We start from the raw sequence: 27,476 nt of genomic DNA, 5'->3' as shown, positions 1-27,476 counted from the left end.
GTTAAGTTTGACGCAGTTAAGGGAAAGTCAGCTCAGGCAGGATTATGCTGTATCATATCAGGCCAAGGTGCGCGGCGACGCGGAACAACTGCTGTTAACACTTAATAAAGCTAGCTGACGGTCATCGATTTAGAGTCTGTTGCGGGGCTTCTCTGTTGCCCCTTCCGGATGAGAGTACTTGCTGCGGTCATGTTAGGTCAGTAGAGTGAACATGAACTCACCCCTGCAGTGATATTGTGTTTGGCAGGTTTGGACGCCACATTAGCCACAGGGACCAGCTGAGTCCGCAGCGCGCTCCTGAACAGCCGGGAAACGGTGGGCAGAGGCATAGCGACGGTTCAGTGCTGCTAGCCTGAAGGACTGGAGGACAGGGGCAACACAACAAGCAGGTCTACCGTTACTGATACTGCTGGCCTTACTTTCACTATTTCCATGTGCCAGGCGCGTGTGTGTGTGTGTGTGTGTGTGTGAGAGAGAGAGAGAGAGAGGGAGAGGCCGTACGTTGACAGCCCTCAGCCAGCGTCGGGATTTAATTGGCCATCTCACCTCCGGGTATCTGACACCGTGACAGATGACGCGTCCTCTTGTCGCCCTTCGTGCAGTTCGGTTTTCAGGCGCGGAAAAGACGGTTCTCCACAGTGCAGCTGCTGAGGAGACTCTCCCGTGCCGCATGGAGCTGGACAAGGAGATGCAGTGTTTGGCGTTAAATTACAAACATGTTTCATTAAGATAAATTAAATCATGTAAATCCATCCACCATTTTTGAAAATAATTCTGCTAATTTACACACCAATTCTTGTGCGCCCTTGAACATATTCGAGGCCGACATGTATTAAATACTTTATTGGAGTCTTCCCATTTTGTGCAACTATATACTGCATGGAAAAGTACTGCATTACCAGTTACTCTGCAGATGACAATGTCTATATACAAAACATGATAAATATACTGTACATGGTCAGTAGTAGTGAGTAGGGGAAGTAGTGGTAGTAACCCAACCTGTACACAAGGAGAGGAAATGGTAGTGGTAGTAGTTGCAGTACTTTATCTCTCTTTGCATTACTTACTATGTTTATTGTTATGCACCAAAGCTAATTCCTTGTATGTGTAAACCTACTTGGCAATCAACCTGATTCTGATTTTGAATACTGGTACTAGTGGTTGCAGTTGCATTTGTTTTAATAGTTGTTTAATAGTAAGGTAAGGCAACATGACATGAAACAGAAAAAATGGCTGAAGAAAAAGAAGGAAGAAGTAAAGTAAGGACAACATAGCATAACAACTGAAAGGACAAAATTCAGATCTAAAACAACTTAAATTTGAATTCAAAGCAATGGCAAACTTGTTTTAGCTCTATTTAATAGTAATAAGAATGTATTTAGCAGTAGTAATAGAGATAGAAGCAGTAGTGCCACTAGTGGTTGCAGTTGCAGTTGCAGTAGTAGTAGAAACAGTGATACTAGCGTTGCCAGTTTCACTAGTTGTTGTGGCACTGTTGGCAGGACTACCTCTGAGGTACTTACACCCTGTAGTGGCTCAGCAGTGGGCTGCGGTCTGATCACCTGCCTCTGTGTGACAGTGGCACTTTTTCCTTGTGTTGGCTGTGTACATTCTGAATTTAAAATGTTAAATGATATAATTTTTTTCTGATGATTTAATGTTCCCTGGCTTTTTGGCACACTAGGCAGAATATAACTCTATGCCTGTAACATAAAGCAAGCTGGATATTCAGGTCAGTGTTTACAAAGCCAGGTTTACATTACTGGATGAAGTTCTAACCAAAATGTTACATGAATTAAATACTGGAATTTTCAATGAGAAAAACTACAAGTATTTACAAGTCATTAAGGAAGAGGCTACTAGCTTTGACTTTAGCTGCTGCCCCTGGCACATAATACTATAGTTGCTTGTGAACACACTGTTGTGTGTGAGGACTAAAGAGTCTTCATCAAGCTAAAGTAATGAAATAATACATGATGACAAAGTAACTTTTAAAGCCTTGTATAGTATGTAACAACAAGTAAATGGACTGTACCTATATAGCACCTTTCTAGTCTTTCTGACTACTCAAAGCGCTTCACCTACATATCACATTCACCCACCGATGGCAGAACTGCTCGTTAAAGTAACTAATCATTCACCCACCGAAGGGAGTGGACTCTGATTCTCTGCCTGATCCCTGCCGTTTAAGTTTGCCTTTTTCTGATTGATCTCTGGTTCGGACCATTGGCTGTTTTCTGAAATAAACTTTGTAAACTTTGACTTCTACCCTGATTGTTTCTGTGTCAGGCTTGTGGGTTCTCATCTGTTCTGAGTCAGCGAGCGTTAAAGTTTCACTATATCTTTCAGTCACTGGTGGTTTACAGCCCACCCCAGGATGGTGTCACTTTTCCTTCCACCTTACTCTCCATTCCTCAACCCCACAGAGGAAATCTTTTCCTCATGGAGGTGAAAAGTTTATGACCACATGATCAGATGTCCTTCTTGGACACAATGAATGCCGGCTGTCTGGACATATCTGCAGCAGATCACCAGGGATGGATCAGATATGCAAAAAGATTCTTTCCCAGGTGTATTGCAAAGAGGACATAGGTAGGGTTGACTAGCACTGTTATATTTCTATATCTGTAGCTCTCCTATACAAGTGCGTATAGTGAATACTTACCCTCTTGGAATTGCCAATGTCATTCTTTTTCTTCTTCTTCCTAGGAAATCTGCATTCCCATGCGTGAAAATAAACAAAATTTTGCACATAGGTCCAGTCCTATGCCAAACATCCTCAACAGGAATTGTGGGCCAATAGTCCTGATGATGGTGCTACAGCAACCATCTAAAGTTTAAAACTTTGAAAATTCATAACATATCAGCCATATGTGCTACCACTCTGGCAGAATAGTTCACATGCTTCGAGCTGCCAGGAATTATGAAGTCCATCACTCAGTTTTTCTCAAAAACTGTAAAACTAATTAAACCTACCTCCCTTTTTCATGCAGTCGATACCAAACTTGCCACACTGCATCTTCAGACTCTTCTCCACAAACAATCCAGCCAGATTTTTTGAAATTTTAAAAATTGAGCTAACAGTGCATCAAAATGTTTTACCGTAATGAGATGAAGTGTGGTAAATTTCAGAATTGTATCTCAAAAACTGCATTTTTGACAGTGTTTTGAATCCTATCCTCATGTAAACTATTGCAGTCATTGGAAATTGAGCATCTTTAAAGATCAGTTTGTCATTTATAGAGCAATCTATCTTTGTAAAAATAAATTAGACATCTCTATATTGTCTAGACGAAGTCCACAGATTCTCAGAACTTTGTCTTTATAGCTGAATTTTGAAAGCCTTTATCACAACCCTGGTGGCTGCATAAGTCTTAGTGTGAAGCCACCTCCCATTTTCCTGCTTCTGCTGGTAGCTCAACGTGATCACAACGTACCACTGGTGACAAAGGCTGTGACTTCAAGACCTGCTGATACACAATGAACACCTTATATCAGTAGTCATCAACCCTGCTACTGCCGTGCACGTTTTAGGTTTGTTTTGCTGTTTGTTTAGTAAGGTGGAACAGTCATTCTGGATTCAAGGATTCTGGTACTAATACAATTCATAATATAATAACTTATTATTATCATTGGTATTATTATGGAAATCACAGCAAATGTAGGCTCTTCAATCTTATCTTGTTTTAGTTGAACTGCAGAGGGCAGAAATTCGCCCATGATGAGTCTATGCAGCCAGAAATCAAGCTGAAGAAGAAGGACGCTTACAGGATATGTTGAGTTCAGCCTGGATACCTGTCTGTGCTTGTTGTGTTCAGTAAATCATTCACAACATATCGCTGGTAAGTCTCCAAAATCACAGCAACCTAATTGTAGTTAGCATTTCAGCGATTATCCAGATAACACACACAAAAGAAAATGGCATGTTAGCGTTAGCTAGGCTACAATTTGGATGTTAACTGCCTTCTCTGTTAAGGGGGAGATATCTTTTTTTATTTGGCGTGAACTCATTTCACATCCACCCCGTTTTACTGGCATGTGAACTAGCTGTAGCATTAACACGTTTCCCTCACCGTTATCTTAGCAGTTTGAGTATTAACTATGTACACGTTGTTCCTGTTACCGTTTTAGCAGTAGTCGAATATGGGCTAGGTTAAACTTTGGGATTACCCATATGAACTAACGTTAGCGGTGGCGACTTCCATAATCTTTTACTTGGCCCAATGTTAACGCCAGTGTGCTACAATCCCGTGTTCTCTGGTCATTTTCTGTTCCCTGGTTTATAGACCCACCAAAATAACTGAGCTTAATTAATGCCCTAAAGTCTTGTTCTGTGAAGTGCCGTAGGCAACGTTAAACAGCCAGATTTTTGAATGGAGTTTGGTCCTAAGACTTGCTCATTTTAACTTCAGTGTTTGTCTAGCACTACTTCTCTCCATCTGTTATGCCCTTTGAGTACTTTCTGTTTACATTTAGGGCAGGTCGCTATGCAAAGCGTTGTGCTGAAGCGGAATGAATCCAGTCCTAGTTCATGCCTTGTCTAAATGCGAGACCCCAGTGACTTAAATGAAATTGGCTTTCATTAATGGTTAACTAATTAGTTGTGCAATCAATAGAAGACTTTGAGACTAGTGTCTGCCAGTGGCAAATCAGGCCTGACTGTTTTCAGTGGTCGCTGTTCTCCAAACACACTGGAGCGCTTAAACATTTCCTGTAGCTGCTCCTTCACGTTAAAAGCATTTCATTGCCGAAACACCGGGTGGCATTTATTGTGAAGCAGCCACAGGAAATACAATCAATTTGTCACCGACATTAGCACCAATTGCTATTGTTTGGGGAAAGAAAATACTCCTGTACAATACACAACCGTGTATTTTAGGCACCCTTTTTATAGTTGTATCAGTTTTAATGATCACATGGAGGAATATTAGGAGAAGAAACAGACATAGTGAGGCTGTTTTATAGTTTTATGGAAAACTAATTGAACTATGCCTGCAGCAGGAGATCAGCCAAATGAAAAGCCAATAGCTGTTAATGTCTAGCATGCCCGAACTCTAACTAAAATAGATTAATTCATGAAACAGTTAAAACTATTGTCAAAAAAGTCCTTCTGGTAATTATACTGCCAGGAGTGACTTCGGTTTTATTCCACATCAGCAAAACAGTTTGATCTCTCCTCTGACTGGCAGAGAGTGAGCTGAACCACAGTGGATGTGGGGGGGGGGTACAACCAGATGGGTGCACTGCTAAAAAGGGTCCCCAATGGATCTGCAATAGTAGAGAAATGGTATCGCTCAAGAGAAAACTGAGCGACCCGAAATATCACACTATGTGGGGTGGCCAGACTTTGGCCGAGGGTGGCCATGGCCACCTCAGGCCACATGCTGGCTCCGCCATTAATTTAACAGTGAGCGGTATTAACGGTCCAGTGTGTAGGATTTAGTGGCATCTAGTGTTGAAATTGCAGTTTGCAACCATTTGAATACCGGCTGCATCATCCTCCCGTTCCAAGCGTGTAGGAGAACCTACGGTGGCCACGAAACTCGTAATAAACGTGAAAGGCCCTATCTAGAGCCAGTGATTGGTTGTCCGTTCTGGGCTACTGTAGAAACATGGCGGTGCAACATGGCGACCTCCGTGGAAAGGGACCCGCTACCTCGGTAGACAAAAATAGCTTATTCTAAGGTAACGAAAACACAACGATTCTTATTTTCAGGTGATTATACACTAATGAAAACATACTTATTAATATTATATTCCATTTCTGCCAGTAGCTCCTCCTAAATTTTACATACTGGACCTTTTAAGACAACCCAATCCCATCTTGGCTAAAATATTAGCCAAGATGCGTAATATTGGCTAATGACCGCAGTTTTAACCATACAAGACCTTTACCAGAACCCACTCCCTCAGAACGAACTGTCAAGCTCAACATCCCTATTGATTCAAGTGTAACATAACACTGTTTAACACTGTTTAACACTGCAGCGGCGTACCTGCAGCTCTTACATCGATTTAAGATCAAGACTTATCTGCACTGGCTGGTTCAAATCATGTCGTGTGAGGAAGTTGAATTACTTGAAAGAAGTTTAAGGAATGAATGCAGCAGCCCCATTGTAGCAAGCAATGTAACCTTTGGCTAATGTTATGATAATGATCATGTTCTGATCGTTGAATCCAGTTTATCATACTGTAGTTATACATTCATTGCTGACTTCAACCTTACACAGAGAAGCCCTGACTTTACCTTCAGATGCAGATGCATCTCTCAGTCGCTCAGTTCTGTTGTGGTCGGGCTGGCTCGCTGTGAGTCAACATGTTTGTGCATGTTTGCCGCAGTGCCTTACCTAAATTTTTCAGGGGCCAAATGATTATCAATTATGGATTTTCTCTGTGTATTGCCTGCTTCACTGCTTTGGATAGCTTAGGGGCATATAGCTTATAAATATGTAAGTCGTTTATTTGATCTTCTGCCTCCCTTTGTAGATTTTTAAAGAACTTTTTTACTTCAAAATATACAATGTCCCTGTAATGAGTTTGTGTTATTTGGCTAAAGATTTCGCTCTCTCTCCCTTGCTGCAACTGACACAACCCCTAGGCTTTATGCAAATCAGTGTGATGAGATGCCATGCAAATGCCCTTAAAATGACAATAATATTGTTTTTCGCAATTATTGCTGGGAAAATATATCGTCGTTATTGTGACAGGCCTAATGATGGCTCCATTCATTCATTCATCCAGCAATGCCTGTGTTTGACAAAGAAAAAATGTCTGCTGTGAAAAAGGTCTATTCAGCCAGTTTCAGCCCACATTTTTCACCTGGTGATTTGCACACAGATGTGTACAAATATTATAGCAGCAGTTTTAATGGGGCAAAGACCCGCTCAACTTGATGTCAGTGGAGAAATAATAAGGCATAATAACAGAAAATAGTTTTAAAGCTGCACACGACAGGCAGATTAGTCTACAGGCTGTAAACTTTGCTAGCAGTAGTAAGATCAGTGCAGAGACTCAAAAGAGTTTTTGTAATATACCTGGTCACTACATTTGAAGGCTGATGTTACGTCCCAGGACTAGGGGAACTTGGACACAACGCATAGTGCGGCTCCCCACTCTTCCCACTCCCAAGCAAGGCCAGAGAACAAAGAGAATTTACACATTTTTTTATTCACTCACAGAGTTGAGCAGTCCCCAAAACAACAAACAAAACGACTCTTGGCAAATCCTAAAACCTCCCTAACCAAAACAAAATGTAAAGAAAAGACAAAGCGCTAGACTTCTATCTCTGAAAACAAGGCATTCAAGCAAAAAGGGCTTCTCGCTCCTACTTGTACTGCTAATTGCGTGGACAATATATACAAGTTTCCTGCACCGAGCGGGCGCAGTGTGTGTTAGCTTTTTTTGTTAATCATTTTTAGTTGGCTCTCCCTAAAATGATGATTTTATTATGTTTTGTATTAGTTATTTCTGGATATTCAGAAAGGCACCTTTTTTTGTCCATCTTTAATTGCAGTGCAAGCAGTAGCAGCTTGGATTCATAGTTCAACAAATTGGATTTTTTGAACATTTGAATATCACTTAAAAAGAAATTCATCAAGGTGTGACCTCAGAAGGCTTTTACATTAAGATTAATATTAATGTACATTTAATGATACAAAATGTACAAATAAAAATGTAAGTCTGTATTGAAAAACAAATAGTAGAAATAAGATTTAACTTACGTCATGCATCACTTAATGCTTAATTTTGTTCCACCTACAGAATCTGTAAGTGAGACGTGAAAGCATTATTGTTGAACTGCATTTTCATTTTCATTTCCAGTTTACATTTCAGTATAAGAAGCTCCATGCTTCCACTTGAGCCTGGAGTAAAATAACATTCATAGCCAATTTCTTCCTATTCATGCAAAATCATACACTTGTGGAAAAGATTCCAGGCTTTTTTCATAAAATGAGCATTAAGACTGCCTCTACTGCACTAACTGAGACTTGCGTTGTTCTGACACTAGATGGTAGTCATTCCTCACATTTGGCTTGTGGTGGACTTTCTGTCCCCTGTAAATTAGCTTTGAACCAAACTGCTCTCTGCTTGAAGCTGTGTTTACATTTTCTATTAAAAGGCTGAATGCAGTTTGTTTGCACTGATTTCAGCTTTAGACTGGATAATAGAGGATTTTTACAAAAGCCTTGTAGCTTCCAGTACAATTAGTTTTTACCTAAAGGAACATTGATATTGTTTCTGATTTTTTCAGGGTGGGGGGGACTTTTTTTTAACTTGTAGGGCTTGCCTGCCTTGACAAACTCTATAAAATATATTGGAAAATATAAAAAATACAAAGGCAACTATTGTTTTGCTGTTTTTTTTTTTAAAATATTGCTTATAAAGTATCTACCCCCAAACATTTTCATTTTTAACCTATTGTAATTGGGCATCTTTGACACTGATAAATGGGGAAAAAAAACCCATTTAATGTCAATATGAAAACAAATTTCTACAAATTGATCTGGACGTTAGTTGTTTCTATGACAGACAATGCTTGACTCTGTTAACTCATAGTCCGTTTTCCAGTAAATTCATCAATTTCCGTGCCTCATGTTGCCATTGTCCAAGCTATACGGAAGTGTGCGTGGTTTCATCTGAACTGGGTTGGAAAGAGAATAGATGGACAGGCGTCCAAACGAGCTCCTTTGATTGGCCTAAAGGGTTCTGATCTCTTAACAGTGCGCGCCCCTGGCTCTGCAGGTTCACAAATCAGTTTTGCTCTACATTTCAGTGAGAGATGTGGTGCAAAAGTGAGAGCGCACAGAACTTGTCATTTGTGAAAAAACTGCATTTGAGACTCATAGCAGCGGATTCAAGCAGTTGGTTGGATTCAATTATGCTAGAAAAATAACCAAAATTTAAAGTATTTTCGAGAAAATGTTCTACAGGTGTGCAACTCTCATTGCTTGAATTCACATACGGATTTGCGGATGTGCAAATTTTGTCCATGACTTCACATTTTTGATACGGGTGTGTGAATGTGTTTTGCACCATTTTCACTGCAGTAACTGTAGCAAAAATGTGAGTGATTCGTAGCATAGGATTTGTTCACCTGCAATGAAGAACTTGAGAAGGTGTAACTGTTGTGTTGTTTGTGGGAGAGAAAAAATTCTACAAGTTTGCAACGCCTAAAGTATTTACAAATTTACAGATACACATGTGACTGATATATCTTATTCTTTTGTACCATAGAGCTCCACTGTTTCCTGAAAACTATTAAAACACATCAGTGAGCCACACTGCTGCACTGGGTGACATGTTCCTTCATCACCATGAACACACACACTGTAGTTTATTCTGACTCAGCCCCACACACACCGTCCTGCTGCCCCAAACACTCACTACAGCACCACATGTGGAGTAATCTGGAAATTACTGAACCTTTTTTAAATATGAAACTATATTTATGAGGCTTTTTAAAATATGTATTCATACAATTGGAATCAATGGGCATCTGTTTTTTTGATAATTAAAAAAAAAAACACCAGACTTATCCTTTTTCAAGGGTGCAAACTTATCACCTTTTCGCGAAAATCGCTGTTTTGAATCCGAAACAGATCATTTGTGTGATTTGTGCAGATCCGGTTGAGTTTTTGCAAGGTCAGAGTCACGGGGAATGAAATTAGGGTGGCTGCGGGTCCTTAAAAAGTATTAAATAGTTTTAAATTCTGTTTGGGATGGTCTTAAATATTTATTTATTGAATGCTGTAAGTATGGTCTAAAACAGCATTCACTAAATAAATATTTAAGACCATCCCAAACAGAATTTAATCTTTGGCGAAATCGACATGAGTTGAATTCGAGTGCCTCTTTTATACGGTTTCAGTCTTTTAGGTTTTTGCTATTTGTGTTCGCAAAGTTTGTCCCCTGGTGACCACCATAGCGTCTGTCTGGATGGCATGGAGGAGCTAGCTAGTTAGCTAACCTGCAAACACTCTAGTTTCTGCGGTACTTTCTCCATAATTTTAAGCCGTTAATCTCCAGTATTTCAAAGCAAGTCTCATTCATGTCCTTGCACCCATCAACTTGAACTGGTGATTCGCATCACCTGGTCCCTTGCACATTCCCTATTCAGGATATAAATACGAGTAACTGTCCAACTCCACCAATATTTGGGCGAAAGACTAGGTGTGAAAGTGGGGCACTCGTCAGTCCAATCTACACGAGGAAGTTGACTAGATTCATTATGACAACAGACTTGTCTGTCTGTAGGCTAAATGAGACAGGATGGCATTTACCTATATATTTAAAAGCCATGTATAAACTATAAAACAGAGAACCACAATAATAATATAGGAGTCTAAATGACTTTCAGCATTCAAATGAGGCTATATCGAGGTCGAACGCCAATTTCTGACTCTGGCTATAAGACAATTGTAGTGATACCTTTAAGGACAAATATATTTTTTCACACTAATAAACTTATTTGGACAAATGTTCAATTATTGTCATTTTGCCTTACTTACGTTAGCTAGCATACTTGTTATTCCTAATTCCACTTGTATAACGATACTGACGTTAGGGCTACGGGACTACTCGTTTAACTTTACCTATGTTGTAATCGTTGGCAAAATGGTAACGTAAGTTGTAAAATAAAAGTGACAACTTCACGTTAATGTTAGCCCCTGTAGCTAGGCCGGTCCCAATAACTACTTTTGTTGTACGATATATTGTCCCAGTAATAATTGCAATATATTTATATTATTGTCATTTTAAGGGCATTTGCATGGCATCTCATCACACTGATTTGCATAAAGCCTAGGGGTTGTGTCAGTTGCAGCAAGGGAGAGAGAGCGAAATCTTTAGCCAAATAACACAAACTCATTACAGGGACATTGTATATTTTGAAGTAAAAACGGTTTTAAAAAAGCTACAAAGGGAGGCAGAAGATCAAACAAACTATTTACATATTTCTAAGCTATTGGAACACTCTGATCCAGAGAGAGAGAGAGATGCTCAAACCTGCCTGCCGCACAGTAATATATGAATGTATTTTTCGCCTGAATAGGTCGCTAAATTTGTCGCTAGCTTTTTAGAAATAAAGTCGCTAAGAGGGTCTGAAAAGTCACTAATTCTAATGAAAAAGTCGCCAAGTTGGCACACAGACAGCAGACGACGAGAGGACAGAAGCAGCGAGACCAGAAATGACAGCAAAATGCGTCAGCATAGTTTTTTTTTCTGTTCATTCAGCTCAGGCGCTGGGAAACAACGTTTAAGCGCTGTGCCCCAAGTCTTATAATGGTAGAGAAAACCCTGCTGTTTATTCTGGCATCGTGTTAAAATATTGGTGACATTCTTATGTAAACAAACACGCATGTAAACACAACAGGAAATATCTCTAAATATGTCTTTTTTTATTGACCAAACAGCAATTGCAATAGCTTTTTGTCTTTGCAAGTCCATTTTTATACACACTAAAATGTACTAAAAACTATAGCTGTCCTGCAGGTAGGAAGTCTCAAACATAATGGTATCTCTTCCATATCTCAAATGTCTGCTGTTGACACGTGCTTGTGTTGGTGTTGATGTCTTGTGTAGGTCCAGAAAGTGGATGCTGCCTTCACTTCCTCCTGGTTTCCATCCTCCCATGTCAACTGAGCCTCAACTCCTTGTGTGTGCAAGTTGATAGTGTGTGCACCTGACTGTACCTATTGAGTGTGTGTAAATTCACTCAAGGCCTACGTGAATGTGTTGCTTTAAGGAAGTGTATGTGAGTGTGTGTGTCTGTCATTCCCTCCCAGCCCATCATGTCCCTGTATCCCTCAACGCTCCAGCTGAGTCCGTCGGCGTGTCTTCACCTCCTCTGCCTGCTGCTGCTCCTCACTGACTCCTCCTCCACAGGACCTAAAATGGACCCAGTTCTAGTCGATCCCCTAACCCAGCTCAACACAACACAAGCGAACTGCTCCACTGCGTGTGAGTATGAGCCAGGATTCATTCGTACAGCAGCTGTGGCTACATGATACAGCTGAAAAAAGTCAGAAATGCCTTTACAAATATATACATGTAAATACTCCTGCTATGCAAAGACGCAGCTGTTTTTCATTCAAAATCAAAAGCTGTTTTAAAAATGTAGAAATATTTTAGTATTTAAGCTGCATTTATACTTTATGCAAAGGGTTAGGAGTCCCACCATAGATACCTATGGTGTAGGTTTTGATTTATAGTTTATATAACATTGGATTTCACCAGTTGATATCACCACTGCAACACTAAATGGGTGTATCATGTGATGCAAACTGTTTTCGGTTGCTGTTACTTCAAATGTTGCTGTTAAACTATGCTACAGAATGTTGGTTTGTCCAAATCGAGCTAACTTTGTTTGCCCCAGCAACAATTAAAAGCGGCGCCTGGCGAAGCCTAGTTCATAACCATATTTGTTTTCTATGGGACACGAGCGGTTTGCTTCTCAAGGGAGTGCAGCCCACTGCGTACGATGTGGGTCAAAACACCCATCTATGTAAAGTCCTACACACCAGTGGCGTCTTGATACATGTTACAGTTTTATCACATTTGCAAACCCACTTGAGTTTGCAGCTATGTTCACATAGCTAAAACTAATGCACTCTAATGCAACAGTCCTGCAATAAATGTTGAAACTGTTTTAGAGGTGTTCAACTGAACGAGCATTTTGGAGGATGTAGTTTGTGGTGCTGTTGAACTGCATTGCTTTAGACAGTGAGGTGTTTCTGTTATTTAGCCTACCCTTATTGACATAAATGGGGTGGACAAAATAATAGAAATATTAATAATAATAATAAAAATAATAATTAATAATAATAATAATAGCATCTTTCAAATTAGTCATGGTGAAAATGGATGCTGTCTGTGTTGCTTGGCACTGTTAATTAGCTCTCCTGATTATAAATTCAAACATTCAGATGGACCTTATCAGGCATTAACTACTCTCCTCTCCGGTTTGGCAGCTGAAACAGTCTTACATTACTTTGAACTTTTTTTTTATGTGCATAACTAAAACTACTCGCTCTATACTAAAGAAATATATATTAATTCCTGCACTTATTTATATCCTTGTGGTGTCTCTACAGCTTCTTATTCTGTTCTAGTTATGTGATTATATTGTACATTTCATCTTGTTGAATATCACTTTTTGCTGCTGCTGTAACCGTATTTTCCTGCAAATATTACCGTTTAATCTCATTTCATATGAAGTACTCCACTCATGGTTCTGATGATGTTGCTAACAACTCTGCCTCTTTCACATAAACACGCTCGTAGCTGGATTGGAAAACCCACTCATTCATCTTTTACCAGACTTGAATATCCTTAATGGATTGTACACGCGACATCTATTGCATGTCTGTCCGTCCTGGGAGAGGAATCCTTCCTCTGTTGCTCTTCCTGAGGTTTCTTTCATTTTTCCCTGTTAAAAGGGTTTTTGGGGAGAGTTTCTCCTTATCCCAATCGAGGGTCTAAGGACAGAGGATGTTTATGCTGTACAGATTGTAAAGCCCCTTGAGGCAAATTGTGATTTGTGATATTGGGCTATATAAATATAATTGACTTGACTTAATGGATGATAAAGTGCTGGAATTCTACTTTATGACAATTTTTAAATATATTTATTCATCTGTAACCTGATGGGGACAAAATGCAGGTGGCAGCAACTGAAGATGAAAATATGGATCAAACAGATAAGACTTATAGACCTATGATTGTAACCTCAAAGTCCGACCCAGTAATAATGATTTTGGTGATTTGCAGTTGAAAAGATGTAATCTACAGGTTAAAACTGAGTGTACATTTTTAGATGTCTGTTTTATATTAAACAATTTTGCTCAACAGCATTTAATGACTATATTTCAACGTGTAGTAAATTTTAAGCATAACTGAAATGCTGCTTATATTCAAAACTCACTTTTAAACTAATATTTAGTTCAGTTTTAAAATCTTCAGCTGCACCACAATCACCCGTACTCAGGAATATTCACATACTCTTCAATATGATATGATAACTGTAATGTTCCATCAGTGCGACCAATCACACCATGAGAAATTGTTATTCATTTTTCAGTGTCTTATGTGTCTAAAGCTTCATACAGATTTTTGTTTAAATGGTGATTAATACAGTAAAGTGCGGTAAACGATTCAGTGCAGGGGAACTGATTCACAACCTGACAATATAGACAATACATAGATTTTACTCTGCGTTGAGGATGAATCCACTGTGTGTAATAATCGAATGTAAGGACAGATATCGCTGTCTCTTTCCTTACCTTGATCACTGATTGATCATAAAAGCGATAATGTTAAAGATGGTCCTTGGGTAACAAACCAATATCCGACCAGGATTTTGATGTTGTTCTTCCGACGTAAACTTCTGCTAATTAATGCGTTCTGATATGCACTTTGATATTGACTGTATGAATGAGGAAATGAACGGACAGACAGAAGAAAAGCTGCCAGTGAGCAGGTTATGCTCACAGTGTACGGTACCACAGTAACTGACCCACAGTTAAAGTAATCTGTTTCTGGAGTTTTGGAGTTTGAGTTTCCCTCAACTTGGGGTTAACAAGCTCCGAGTTATCACTAAACCCGCTTTCTGGAACAGACCCCAGGTTACTGTAAATATGTGTTTACATGCAGCAGATCAGTAAACTCTTTTCTCCTCTACCCCGACCTTATTTGGGAACATAGCTTACTTTAAACTGTCTTAGGCCCTGTTTACACCTGGCACAACATGTGTCGGGTGATCCAATCACAAGTGGACAGCTCCAAGTACGTTACTTCACACCTGGCATTAGAATGTGTCTCGAGTGACCACTTGTGATCGGATGTCACTTCCCTGCTCTATATGCAAATAAACACGTACATCATTTCCATTTGCAAAGACCAAATGTGTTAACCTGAATTAGATGAATTTACTGTTTATTAGACCACAAATGAGACAAGAATTAGGTTGGAAAAACAATAGACACTACCAGAGCGGAGTGTTTCTGGGGGCCTCACTGATTACTGTAGAAAAACACAACTTTATAACTTAATTCACTGATTTCTGTGAAACTGGATCATATTTTATGGAGAAAATATTTCTGGTTTTCCCTCTGATGTCCTCTGGCTGCTCTGCCTCAACTGTCGGTGATTTATGGATTTTCCTGATTGACCTCTATACCGTTCATGACCACAGAAAGGTATCACTCTGACAATACAGTACAAAACCGTGTACCTCTATTCTTTACTTGATGCAAAAGTAACCGCTAACTGCAGCTGCGGTCAGCTAGTTAGCTCAGTTAGCCGTGCAGCTAGTGGTCCTATTAGCTTTATTAAACCTCCTTTTCTGGGCGGTCCAGAGCTCCTGTGCTAGCAGTGTAAACACCAACAGTCCCCCGGTGCTCTGAGTTCCCAATCCGGGCAGAGTCAGCTAGTGTTAGTAGGACCGCTAGCTGCATGGCTAACTGAGCTAACTAGCTAACAGCAGCTACAGTTAGCAGCAGTTAAGGGTTACTTTAGCAACAAGTAAAGCTATTTGTCCATCAGTAAACTATGTAAATCACCGAGCGTTGAGGCAGAGCAGCTGGAGGACATAAGACAGTGTCTTGTGTGTACTCCATCCACAAGAATCCATTTTGTTGTTGTTGTTGCTTCATCTTGTTATTTCGGATCTCGATGCATCATCAATGCGTCTTGGGTGCATTCACACCTGTATTTAGAGTTGTCCACTTGTGATCAGATCACCCAAGATGCATGTTAATGCCAGGTGTAAACAGGGTCTTAGTGATAGAAGACGCTGCTTTGGGTGGGTTGTGTATGTTTGTGTTGTATAGTATACTGTCAAATTCTCAGATGACACGGCTATCGTTGGCCTACTTGCACAAAGACAGCAGCTCATCAGGTAATCATTCAGAGAGAGAGAGAGAGGTTTGTGCACTGCTGTGATGCCAGCCACCTTGCGTTGAATGTGAGTAAGACATAGGAGATGGTGTTCAATCCTAACTCTGGGGGTGACAACATGCCAGTGATTATTCATAATGCTCAGGTCACTTCATACAAGGATTTGGAAGTTCATATTGATAACACACTCAGCTGGAGAGTATATGTTGACACGTGTTCCATAATACAACAAGGGTATATATATATAAAAACTTTGTCCTTCACCCTCCGCGGGTGGTCTCATACTTCGAGCTCGGATCCTCTACCAGAGGCCTGGGAGCTTGAGGGTTCTGCGCAGTATCTTTGCTGTTCCTAGTACTGCACTCTTCTGGACAGAGATGTCTGGTGTTCTTCCAGGGATCTGCTGTAGCCACTCCTCCAGTCTGGGGGTCACTGCTCCAATGACCACGGGCACCACTGTCGCCTTCACCTTCCAGGCCTTCTCCAGCTCTTCTCTGAGCCCTTGGTATTTCTCTAGTTTCTCATGTTCCTTTTTCCTGATGTTGCCATCACTTGGTATTGCCACGTCAACCACAACTGCTTTCTTCTGCTGCTTGTCCACCACCACGATGTCTGGTTGGTTCGCCATTACCATTCTGTCAGTCTGAATCTGGAAGTCCCACAGGATCTTGGCTCGGTCATTCTCTACCACCTTTGGAGGTGTTTCCCACTTTGACCTTGGGGTTTCCAGTCCATACTCAGTGCAGATGTTCCTGTACACTATGCCAGCCACTTGGTTATGGCACTCCATGTATGCTTTCCCTGCCAGCATCTTACACCCTGCAGTTATATGCTGGATTGTCTCAGGGGCCTATTTGCACAGCCTACACCTTGGGTCTTGTCTGGTGTGGTAGATCTGGGCCTCTATTGCTCTGGTGCTCAGGGCCTGCTCCTGTGCAGCCATGATGAGTGCCTCTGTGCTGTCCTTCAATCCGGCCCGCTCTAGCCATTGGTAGGATTTCTTGATATCAGCCACTTCAGTTATGTTCCGGTGGTACATCCCATGTAGGGGTTTGTCCTCCCATGATGGACCTTATCTTTGATGTACTTGTGGATCTTGCTTGTTTCATCCTGGATAGTGGCTCTCACACTCACTAGTCCACGGCCGCCTTCCTTCCTGCAGGGTATCTGATCACTGGCAGGGCGTAGCTGTTTATTGCCTGGGCCTTGTTCTTGCCATTGAGCTGACTTCTTAGGACTTGCCTTACTCGTTGGAGGTATTTGGCAGTTGCTGTTTTCCTTGTTACCTCTTTGAGGTTGCCATTTGCCTGTGGTATTCCAAGGTACTTGTAACCATCCTCAATGTCTGCTATTGTTCCTTCTGGGAGTGAGACCCCTTCTGTGTGGACTACCTTCCCTCTCTTTGTCACCATTCGACTGCACTTCTCAAGCCCGAATGACATCCCAATGTCAGAGCTGTAGATCCTGGTGGTGTGGATCAGTGAGTCGATGTCTCGCTCGCTCTTAGCGTATAGCTTGATGTCATCCATGTAGAGGAGGTGACTGATGGTGGCCCCGTTCCTGAGTCGGTATCCATAGCCCGTCTTGCTGATTATTTGGCTGAGGGGGTTCAGACCTATGCAGAACAGCAGTGGGGACAGAGCATCTCCTTGGTATATGCCACATTTGATCGATACTTGTGCAAATGGCTTGCCATTGGCCTCAAGGTTGGTTTTCCACAACCTCATCGAGTTTGCAATGAAGTCTCTTAGAGTCCTGTTGATGTTGTACATCTCCAAGCATTCAGTGATCCATGTGTGTGGCATTGGGTCGTCTGCTTTCTTGTAATCAATCCAGGCAGTGCACAGGTTGGTGTGTCGGGTTCTGCAGTCTTGGGTGACTGTTCTGTCAACCAGGAGTTGGTGTTTGGCTCCTCTGGTTCCTTTGCCGATGCCCTTCTGTGTTTTGCTCATGTATTGATCCATGTGCCGCAATGATGCCTGACACGAGCTTCCATGTTGTGGAGAGACAGGTTATTGGCCGATAGTTGGATGAGACTGTACCCTTTACAGGATCCTTCAGGATCAGGATTGTGCGCCCTTTGGTAAGCCATTCAGGGTGTGTCCCATCTCTTAGCAGCTGGTTCATTTGTGCTGCTAGGCATTCATGGAGTGCAGTGAGCTTCTTTAGCCAGTAGGTGTGGATCCTGTCAGGGCCCGGTGCTGTCCAGGTCTTCATACCTGAGACTCTTTCCTGGATGTCTGCCGTTGTGATGGTGACTGGATTCTGTTCAGGGAGGTTGCTGTGGTCCTCTCTTAGAGCCACCAGCCACTGTGCATCGCTGTTGTGTGATGCCTCCCTCTCCCATATACTTTTCCAGTACTGTTCAGTTTCCAGCCTTAGTGGGTCTGCTCTGCTGTTATTACCCTGCCATTGAGCGTACACTTTCGCAGGTTGAGTTGCGAACAGCCGGTTTATTCTTCTGGCTTCATTATCTCTCGTGTACCTCTTTAGGCGGCTGGCCAAGGCATGGAGCCTTTGTTTGGCAGTTTCGAGTGCTTCAGGTATGGGCATCTGGTTGTACTTCTTGGGTACTTGCTTTCTCATTGCACCTCTCTCAGCCTCTGTCAGTTGGCTCACTTCTCTCCGGGCCTCCTTGATTTTTTTTCCTCCAGCCTTCGTTTCCATGGTGGGTACTGTTTCTCATGGCTCCCATGGTTGCTCTTGTAGCCAAGCATCTCGAGGATCACTGCTGCTGAGGCGTATATCAGCTCATTGGTTTCAGTGATGGTTGTGGTAGGGATCGCTCTCAATGCTGCATTCACATCTTCTAGGAGACTTTCTGATGGTACTTCACTTAGCCGTTGTAATTGGCGTCGGGGTTGCCTTGTATTCATCCTCGCCATGATCTTATCTTTCAGGTCAGTCGTTGCCTCGTTAAGCATGATTTCACTTGGGGCTTCGTACCCAATCTATGGTTGGGGAGCCACTCCTTGCTCCCCTCTGACCTGTTGTCCTGGCTCCCCCATGCCGTAGCATTTGTGTTGTATCTCGTCAATCTCAAGTTGTGATAGCAGTTGCCGCTTGTGGATGTTGGAACATTGAGCTACTAGTTGCTTTGCTGTAAGCCTTGATTGTGGGTTTCGAAGTAACCATTCATCCCACATCCTTTGCATGTAACTCCTCTGACTAGGGTTACTTGAGTAGTAGCATTCCAACAGAGCCTTAATATGTATGTATGTATGTATGTATGTATGTATGTACGTACGTAACGAACAAACAGAAACTGGCGTTACTATTCTACCTGACAGGTCTAGAGATTATCATCCGCTAGGGGATCACTGCTTGATATGGGAAGTTACAGTTCTTTCTGTGCAATACATAAATGTGTGTGTGAAGTAAGAGTGATGTGTCCTATGCTGCATGTTTTATGTTTACTGCTATTGGTTTTATGTTTCTATTTTTTTTTTTTGTTATTTTTTTGTGTAAGCTGCAGGTCTTATGTTTTATCTTTTTATGATTGGTGGTTTTATGATGTGTGCTACTGGTTTTATGTTGTGTGTTCTTATTGTGTTGTTGCTCCGTGCTGTTTATTTTTAGAGTGTCAACTGAACACGTCTAAATACTTTATAAAGCTGCTATCATCAGTATTTCTTTTGTCAATTTTCTTGTCTGTTACATAGGCTTTGGTTATGTTATTCAAATCAATTTTTTTTAATTATTTAGTAATTGTGTTTAATGTAGTTTCCTTATTTTTGAGCTTAGTCATTCATTGAATTTTTTGTTCCCTAGGTGCTAATGGTGGTGTCAGTGAAAATGCAGCTTTTAAGGATTCCTCAGAGACCAGTTCCACCAAAATGGCAATGTTACCACCACAGAAGAATTCAAACTCAATCTCAGTCAGCCACAAATTAAATGATGCTGACGCATCCTTAATCCTACCCAACCAATCTGCAGGAGGAAAGCATTCATCCACAGCTTCACCATCCAATCAACAGCCAGTATCACCAGACCATCAGCTTCCATCACCAGAGACAGTCACTCAGCTTGCAGCCAATCTTCCTTCTACCACCACAGGCTCGCACACACAGGTTGCTCATACTGGATCCATTACCAGCACTGGTACTATTACATTCACAACTGCAGAGCCTGTTAGGAATGTACATACAATCCCTGTACTGGTGACTTCTACAACCACAACAACACCTACAAAAACACCGTCTACAACAACACCATCTACAACAACAACTGCAACAACACAGACGTCTACAACAACAACCACAATAACACCTACAAAAACACCATCTACAACAACAACTGCAACAACACAGACGTCTACAACAACAACTGCAACAACACAGACGTCTACAACAACAACCACAACAACACAGACGTCTACAACAACCAAAACAATACCAATATCTACAACAACTGTAAAAACAACCACGCTTACAAGAGGTAACCCAACCGTTACTATCACTACTACCACAGATATAATGATGTCACCTCCGCCATCATCATCAGCTGCCACGCCACAGCCAAATGTCCGAAGTACTGGGATGCCACTAATTCAGACCACCTCTTTATCAACAGGGCCTGCAACCATAACTGTTACCAGTACCATTAGTCCCACCAATAACAATGAGCCGGTTGCCTCTGGAACGAGGGTTGCCATGGTAGAAGTAGCGGGGGCTGCTCTGACCAGGCAGCTGGTGGATACAGCGTCTTTACTGGCCGTCCTGCTCTTCGGCCTTCTCTTCTTCTTGGTCACGGTGGCTGTGTTCGTCACACAGGCCTACGAGAGCTACAGGAGGAAGGACTACACCCAGGTAGACTACCTGATCAACGGCATGTACACAGACTCTGGGGTGTGAGGGGGGGGGAATAGGCTAAGCACAACTCGTGGAGATTGTTTTTGCGCTTCGTGTCAGAGACTGTAGAATGGAAGATCGACTGGATTGTATCACGGTGGTGCTGTGAATTCACAGGTTGATCCAGTGACACTTCAGGGAGAAGTAGGAATGGACTAAACTGACCAACAGCTCACTGAACTGACTCTAAAGCACTGATCCTTTTCCATCATCACTGTTCCAATTTAATGCTTTGATCTTACCTGCTTCTCTTTCTTTGATGGTTTGAATGTGAAGAGTTTGGCTTGTCCCATTTTTGCCAAATATTGAGCAACATAAATAGAGGTTACCTGTGATGTAACTCCAGTTCTATGAGTACATGCATAGCCATCTAACGGGCTTTGTTATTGGCTCACGATAGAATCTCCTCCACATTGCTGGTCATTCCAGCTGTAGTTAGTTCCAGGATGGCTGGACCAATCAGGATGCTTCCAAGGTGATAGAAATCTCAACAGATGCCCTCGGCAATTGAGGTTTAATTTCCTTTTTTTGTTGTTGTTGTCTTTTGTTTTAGTTGTTTTTTTTAATAATCTCTGGCTGAAAAATTAAAAAATCTGTCAAATTGTTTGAGTTATTGTCCCTTTTCAGATGAATGTAGTCAGACAGAAGTCTAGTGCTCAGTGAGGACTAGGGCTGTCGAGTCAAGTTCAAACTAACGCGTAACTTAATTTGTACGCAGCCCATATAGCGTAATGCATTTTTTACTTGCTGTGTCGTTCGCTCTGTATCATGGTATTCGTCATGGTATTGGATATCGCATACCCCACCTTAAACATAAGAAACTGAATTTAGAGTGGAGGGGTACTTTAATATTTTGTTTTGCACATTTGAATAATTTTGTCTGATGTAATGCACAACAGTGTAGTACAGTTAATTGTAGTCATCAGTTTGATCATTTTACATATAATTTTGCGTATGCCATATGGGAAAATATCCTTTTTAATACTGTGATATTAATTTCAACTAAATCGCCCAGCCCTACACGTCATCTTTTTTTAGCTGCTTTGCCATTTCCACCTCTGTCAAATATTTTCACTACCAGCACAAGTAAGGCAGCAGTCACAATGATTGATTGTTCAACTAATGCTAGCTTAAAGATATGTTGTCATTTTGTTGTAGTGTTCAAAAACAAACCCTAACCACAGATGCATTATTGATATTTTGAAAGTCATCATAGTTCAGGGCTCACAGTCACAGGTGTCCATTTTTTTTTTTTTTAAAAGTGATACAACATTGTAAGGATAATTCTAGGTTATCATAACTTGAGTCTTACTTTTGTAGTTTTGGACATCATTTCTATCAGAAATGGTGACATTGCACTTATCAAGTTAAAAACAGGACTGGAAACACTGCTTCAACATTAAAGGTGCAATGTGTAAGAATTGCAAGATTTTGGCCACCTGTTGAATTCATACTCCAAACAAACAGGGGGCAGCATATCACCAGAGTAACCGCTAACTGTAACTGCCATTAGCTAGTTAGCTCAGTTAGCCGTCCTATTAGAGGTCCTATTAGCTGACTCTACCCAGACTGGGAGCTCAGAGCACCGGGGAGTGTTGGTGTTTACACCTCTAGCACAGGAGGTTTGGACCACCAGAAGGAGGAGGTGTTCAGGCAGGACCCAGCGGGGAATGCTGGCGGGGTGCTGCGCCAGAATGGGCACCAGATCCGGAGCTGGGCAAGCGAGCAACGAAACCGGGCTCAGCAGCCTCCCAGTGAACACGACCGGACTAAGACTGAACACAACCACCGAGACTGCTGGAGGCCAGTTTGACGACAAGGAATACAGTACTGAGGTGCTTTACAGCGGCTCCGAACAGGACTCTGAATGTGTGCTGAGAAGCAAGGGAACTTTAAATTCAAAGATTTGTGAATGGAGTTTGGTGTGATGTTCTTTGCTTACAGGCGAGAACGGAGCGTGTCAGGGCTAACACTACATCCTCTCCAGATACTCTCTAACCGCTAATCCAGTGAACGCGGCCAGATCAGGACCGAAACCAGTACCAACGTCATTTACAGCGGCTCCAGCCAGGACTCTGACTCCGGGGACGGCGAAGACACGGCAGGTTCAGGCAGGGACAGGAGAGGCGTCAAGCGGGAGAAGGGCGAGAGGGAGCCAGAATATTTTAACATCCAACTTGGTGAATTAAGGGTTTATTTTGACCAAACCAAAAAGTGGTATTACGAGACAGGACAGGCCGGGGCTAGCTGGTTAGCACATTAACTTCAGTAGATATCTCTGCAACACAATACATAGACATCTTTGACATAATGTCAAAACTGTTATTTCGTCACATTCTGTTGATAATTTTAATTAATTTTTGAACGTTTTAAATTAATATTCTTACACATGGCACCTTTTTTAAAGAGCAACTTACCAACCCCTAAAAATCTTGATTTTTGCTGACCTCCAGTGGTTTAGCTTCTCACCTTGCTGCAATGATGTAGAGGTGTACTCCAGGGTGTGTCAGAAAACTATGACATCACTGTTGCCTGTGGTGACAGGAAACCGCAGCAAACACAAGAAGTCAGATGACACAAGTTGGCATAAACAAACCTTTTTGTGTTTTCTGTGCAATGAGGGATTTCTGGCACAACTTCACCTACTTCAAAGTTGCATCGAGAAGGGAAATAAGTCTCCAGCAACATTTGTAGTATAAAGAACAGCTTTATTGTGAGACCAACCCCTTTTGGCTTGTGGCCTTCATCAGGATCAGAGTTTGACCTCCAAATAAAGTGGTTTCGATTAAACTGGATAAACTGTTGGCTTTTTAACAACCTGTTTGTCTGAATGCAATTACTTTGGTGAGTAAAGTGTAATTATAACAGATGGCCAAAATTACAAAATAAGATGCAAGTTGTAATACATATATATATATATATATATAAGCCTTCAAATGTAGCTTTCCGATGAAATACCAGTATAATCAGTAGCAATGGAGTACAATGAAAAAAGATCTGACTTGAGTGACTTTCCAGCATAGAGAGCTGGATTTGAACCAGCCTCTTCCTTACTTCTAATCAAAAGTAAATAACCATGTGGAAAAATGTCACATGATTCCACAGAAGTATGAGTTTTCTCAGAAAAACATTAGAATTTTACACAGGTCCTTCTGCCAGCTGATTTCAGTGGAAGATGTATTTCCATCGTTCTGCACTAAGTTTCCCCAGATGTGGCCGGGTGTGTTAAAGCCTGTTGCTGGTGTGTCAGGGCCCAAGTATATACAGTGTGGTGCCTGATTTAGTCAGTAGACCAGAGAGAGAGACTACTGTGTTATCTTATACTAGAGGACTGCATGGGGATTGGGATCTTGCACGACCCAACGCAAATTTTTGCGGGAATGGGTGGTTTAAACTTTGCTGCGGGCAGTCAAAAAATTGTGGGATCTCTCACAGGCTGAAAATTGTAGAAATATGTGTGAGTCATTGATCACACCATCTTGAAATAACCGCTGGTTTATTAAGAATAAACATCACATGAACAGATCGGATATTAAGCAAGTCCTCTTAGATGACTGTGAGCTAGATTGAACCCGAGTTCCAAACCTGAATCATTTAGCCACAAAAATCTAATCAAAGTGTTATGTTTAAATGCAGAGGAGGAGAACGTAATTTCGCTGTTATTACCAACAAGTAAGCATTGGAGGACTGCACTAGAACACAAATCTCACAAGAGCAGGCGGTTTAAACTTTGCTGTGGGCTGGAGCGGGCGGTCTTGAACACACACATTGCGGGAGCAATTGGCTCCCTTCCCACTGCCAGTAGACAAGATACTTCATGTTTTTTTTCAGATGTGTCACGTTCGACGTCAAAACGCGCTGGAAAACAGGGTTAGAAAACAGTAGAAAGCAGCAAGGAGGCCAGTGACAATGTTACGGTGGTTACTTTTTTACTTTTACTTGAATCTTTCTATTAAACTCAACGCCGACTATTTTGGAACGATGTTCGAGCAAATACAAAGAACAAAATCACTGTTGCACATAGTTCCCAAAAACAATAAATAATGTTCCTGACTATTTACACGCCAATGTCCGGGAACTTCGGGTGACAATTAGCGTGTCTACCCGGGTGTCATATTTCCATCATTGCCTGCCGGAGCTGGAGCCGATACAGTGGGTACGGAAAGTATTCAGACCCCTTTAAATTTTTCACTCTTTGTTTCATTGCAGCCATTTGCTAAAATCAAAAAAAGTTAATTTTATTTCTCATTAACGTACACTCAGCATCCCATCTTGACAGGAAAAAAACAGAAATGTAGACGTTTTTGCAAATTTATTAAAAAAGAAAAACTGAAATATCACATGGTCATAAGTATTCAGACCCTTTGCTGTGACGCTCATATTTAACTCATGTGCTGTCCATTTCTTCTGATCCTCCTTGAGATGGTTCTGCTCCTTCATTGGAGTCCAGCTGTGTTTAATTAAACTGATTGGACTTGATTAGGAAAGGCACACACCTGTCTATATAAGACCTTACAGCTCACAGTGCATGTCAGAGCAAATGAGAATCATGAGGTCGAAGGAACTGCCCAAGGAGCGCAGAGACAGAATTGTGGCAAGGCACGGATCTGGCCAAGGTTACAAAAGAATTTCTGCAGCACTCACGGTTCCTAAGAGCACAGTGGCCTCCATAATCCTTAAATGGAAGAAGTTTGGGGTGACCAGAACTCTTCCTAGACCTGGCCGTCCAGCCAAACTGAGCAATCGTGCGAGAAGAGCCTTGGTGAGAGAGGTAAAGAAGAAGCCAAAGATCACTGTGGCTGAGCTCCAGAGATGCAGTAGGGAGATGGGAGAAAGTTCCAGAAGGTCAACTATCACTGCAGGCCTCCACCAGTCGGGGCTTTATGGCAGAGTGGCCCGACGGAAGCCTCTCCTCAGTGCGAGACATATGAAAGCCCGCATAGAGTTTGCCAAAAATCACATGAAGGACTCCTGAGAAATAAGATCCTCTGGTCTGATGAGACCAAGATTGAACTTTTTGGTGTTAATTCTAAGCGGTATGTGTAGAGAAAACCAGGCACTGCTCATCACCTGCCCAATACAGTCCCAACAGTGAAACATGGCGGTGGCAGCATCATGCTGTGGGGGTGTTTTTCAGCTGCAGGGACACGACGACTGGTTGCAATTGAAGGAAAGATGAATGCGGTCAAGTACAGAGATATCCTGGAAGAAAACCTTTTCCAGAGTGCTCAGGACCTCACATTGGGCCAAAGGTTCACCTTCCAACAAGACAATGACCCTGAGCACACAGCTGACAAAGGAATGGCTTCGGAACAACTCTGTGACCATTCTTGACTGGCCCAGCCAGAGCCCTGACCTCAACCCAACTGAGCATCTCTGGAAAGACCTGAAAATGGCTGTTCATCATCCAACCTGACAGAACTGGAAAGGATCTGCAAGGAAGAATGGCAGAGGATCCCCAAATCCAGGTGTGGAAAAACTTGTTGCATCATTCCCAAGAAGACTTATGGCTGTACTAACTCAAAAGGGTGCTTCTACTCAATACTGAGCAAAGGGTCTGAATACTTATGACCATGTGATATTTCAGTTTTTCTTTGCATTAATTTCTACATTTCTGTTTTTTTCTGTCAAGATGGGGTGCTGAGTGTACATTAATGAGAAATAATATGAACTTTTTGATTTTAGCAAATGGCTGCAATGAAACAGAGTGAAAAATTTAAAGGAGGTCTGAATACTTTCCGTACCCACTGTAAATACCCGTGACTATTGCAGAGTCATTCGACCCGGGAATGAATGCCAATTGTACCCTTTCCCACTGAAGACAAAACCCAGATGTTGGTGGGTGTTAGTGGGTTTTTTGTCCAGTGTGAAAGGGGCTTTGTTCAAGTCATCAAACTGATGATTTTTTTCGTCATCTGTCAGTCTGTTAACATTGGCTCTGCTTTTCTGCTATGTGCACGTTATGGGCAGCAGAGGCTTTGTTCACTGTTCTGTTTGGATTGCAACTGCTTTGCTTGGTTATGACATTAAAGAAGGACAGACAGACATATTAAAACAAACTATCTCATTAAATTCAGAAATTTTTAATTTTTAATTTTTTTTATTATTTCACATGGCATGCTCTAAAAATGGTAAATAGACTGTACTTATATAGCGCCTTTCTGACTACTCAAAGCGCTTTAACTACATATCACATTCACCCACTGATGGGAGGTGCCAACTGCTCATCATTTGAAAGAAATTAATCATGCACACACACCCCGAGGGCACAGCCGGGAGCAATTTGGGGTTCAGTGTCTTGCCCAAGGACACTTTGACATGGAGGCTGGGGGAAACTGGGATCGAACCGCCGACCTTCTGATTAGTGGACGACCCGCTCTACCACTAAGCCACAGTCACCCAAAAAGAGAAAAGTAGACAGCGGAAACAGAGCTTTTAATCAAGAATGGACAGACTCATGTTCAATCTTCCCACAGGCAGTTCAAAACCAGTAGCTTATGTCTCATATGTTCTGAGATTGTGGCGATTATTAAAAGTGGCATGTGAAGCGTCACTTCGAGACAAAGCACAGAGTATCTTTTGAGCAGATTAACAAGGGATGGATTTTGGTTATTTTGCTAACAAAGGGGATGGCATTCCCCCTCAAATCGCCTACTGAGAGTAAGAGTACAGAACCAAACTAAGAATAAGAATATAAATAAGTACTACTGTTTTACTTATATAAGTAAGTAA

The 27,476-nt window shown here is 41.7% G+C and overlaps 1 protein-coding gene and 1 long non-coding RNA gene across 4 annotated transcripts; one reads left to right on the top strand and one right to left on the bottom strand.

Moving 5' to 3' along the window:
• Positions 1-243: 243 nt before the first annotated feature.
• On the bottom strand, positions 244-2,762 carry LOC122874808. The gene is made up of 2 exons (XR_006377686.1): positions 2,666-2,762; positions 244-676 (listed from the first exon to the last, which is right to left on the bottom strand). It is a non-coding gene; the product is annotated as an uncharacterized LOC122874808 (long non-coding RNA).
• Positions 2,763-3,411: 649 nt separating this feature from the next.
• wu:fa25f02 (cell wall protein DAN4) lies at positions 3,412-21,350 on the top strand. Of its 3 annotated transcripts, none has more exons than XM_044193183.1 (5): positions 3,412-3,534; positions 3,691-3,842; positions 11,581-11,653; positions 11,784-11,958; positions 19,666-21,350. In XM_044193183.1, the coding sequence occupies exons 3-5, from the start codon at positions 11,594-11,596 to the stop codon at positions 20,745-20,747; spliced, it is 1,317 nt and encodes a 438-aa protein (XP_044049118.1). In that variant the 5' UTR covers positions 3,412-3,534; positions 3,691-3,842; positions 11,581-11,593; the 3' UTR covers positions 20,748-21,350. The 3 variants fall into 3 exon arrangements, with proteins under 3 accessions (XP_044049118.1, XP_044049117.1, XP_044049119.1); XM_044193182.1 differs by having other exon boundaries at positions 3,420-3,592; XM_044193184.1 differs by lacking the exon at positions 11,581-11,653 and having other exon boundaries at positions 3,421-3,592.
• The last annotated feature ends 6,126 nt before the right edge of the window (positions 21,351-27,476 follow it).

Source organism: Siniperca chuatsi, linkage group LG4, assembly GCF_020085105.1.
Source record: "Siniperca chuatsi isolate FFG_IHB_CAS linkage group LG4, ASM2008510v1, whole genome shotgun sequence".
NCBI classification, from domain to species: Eukaryota; Metazoa; Chordata; class Actinopteri; order Centrarchiformes; family Sinipercidae; genus Siniperca; species Siniperca chuatsi.
The sequence above is the reverse complement of the archived record's forward strand: the minus strand, read 5'-3'. Positions and strand labels throughout refer to the sequence as shown.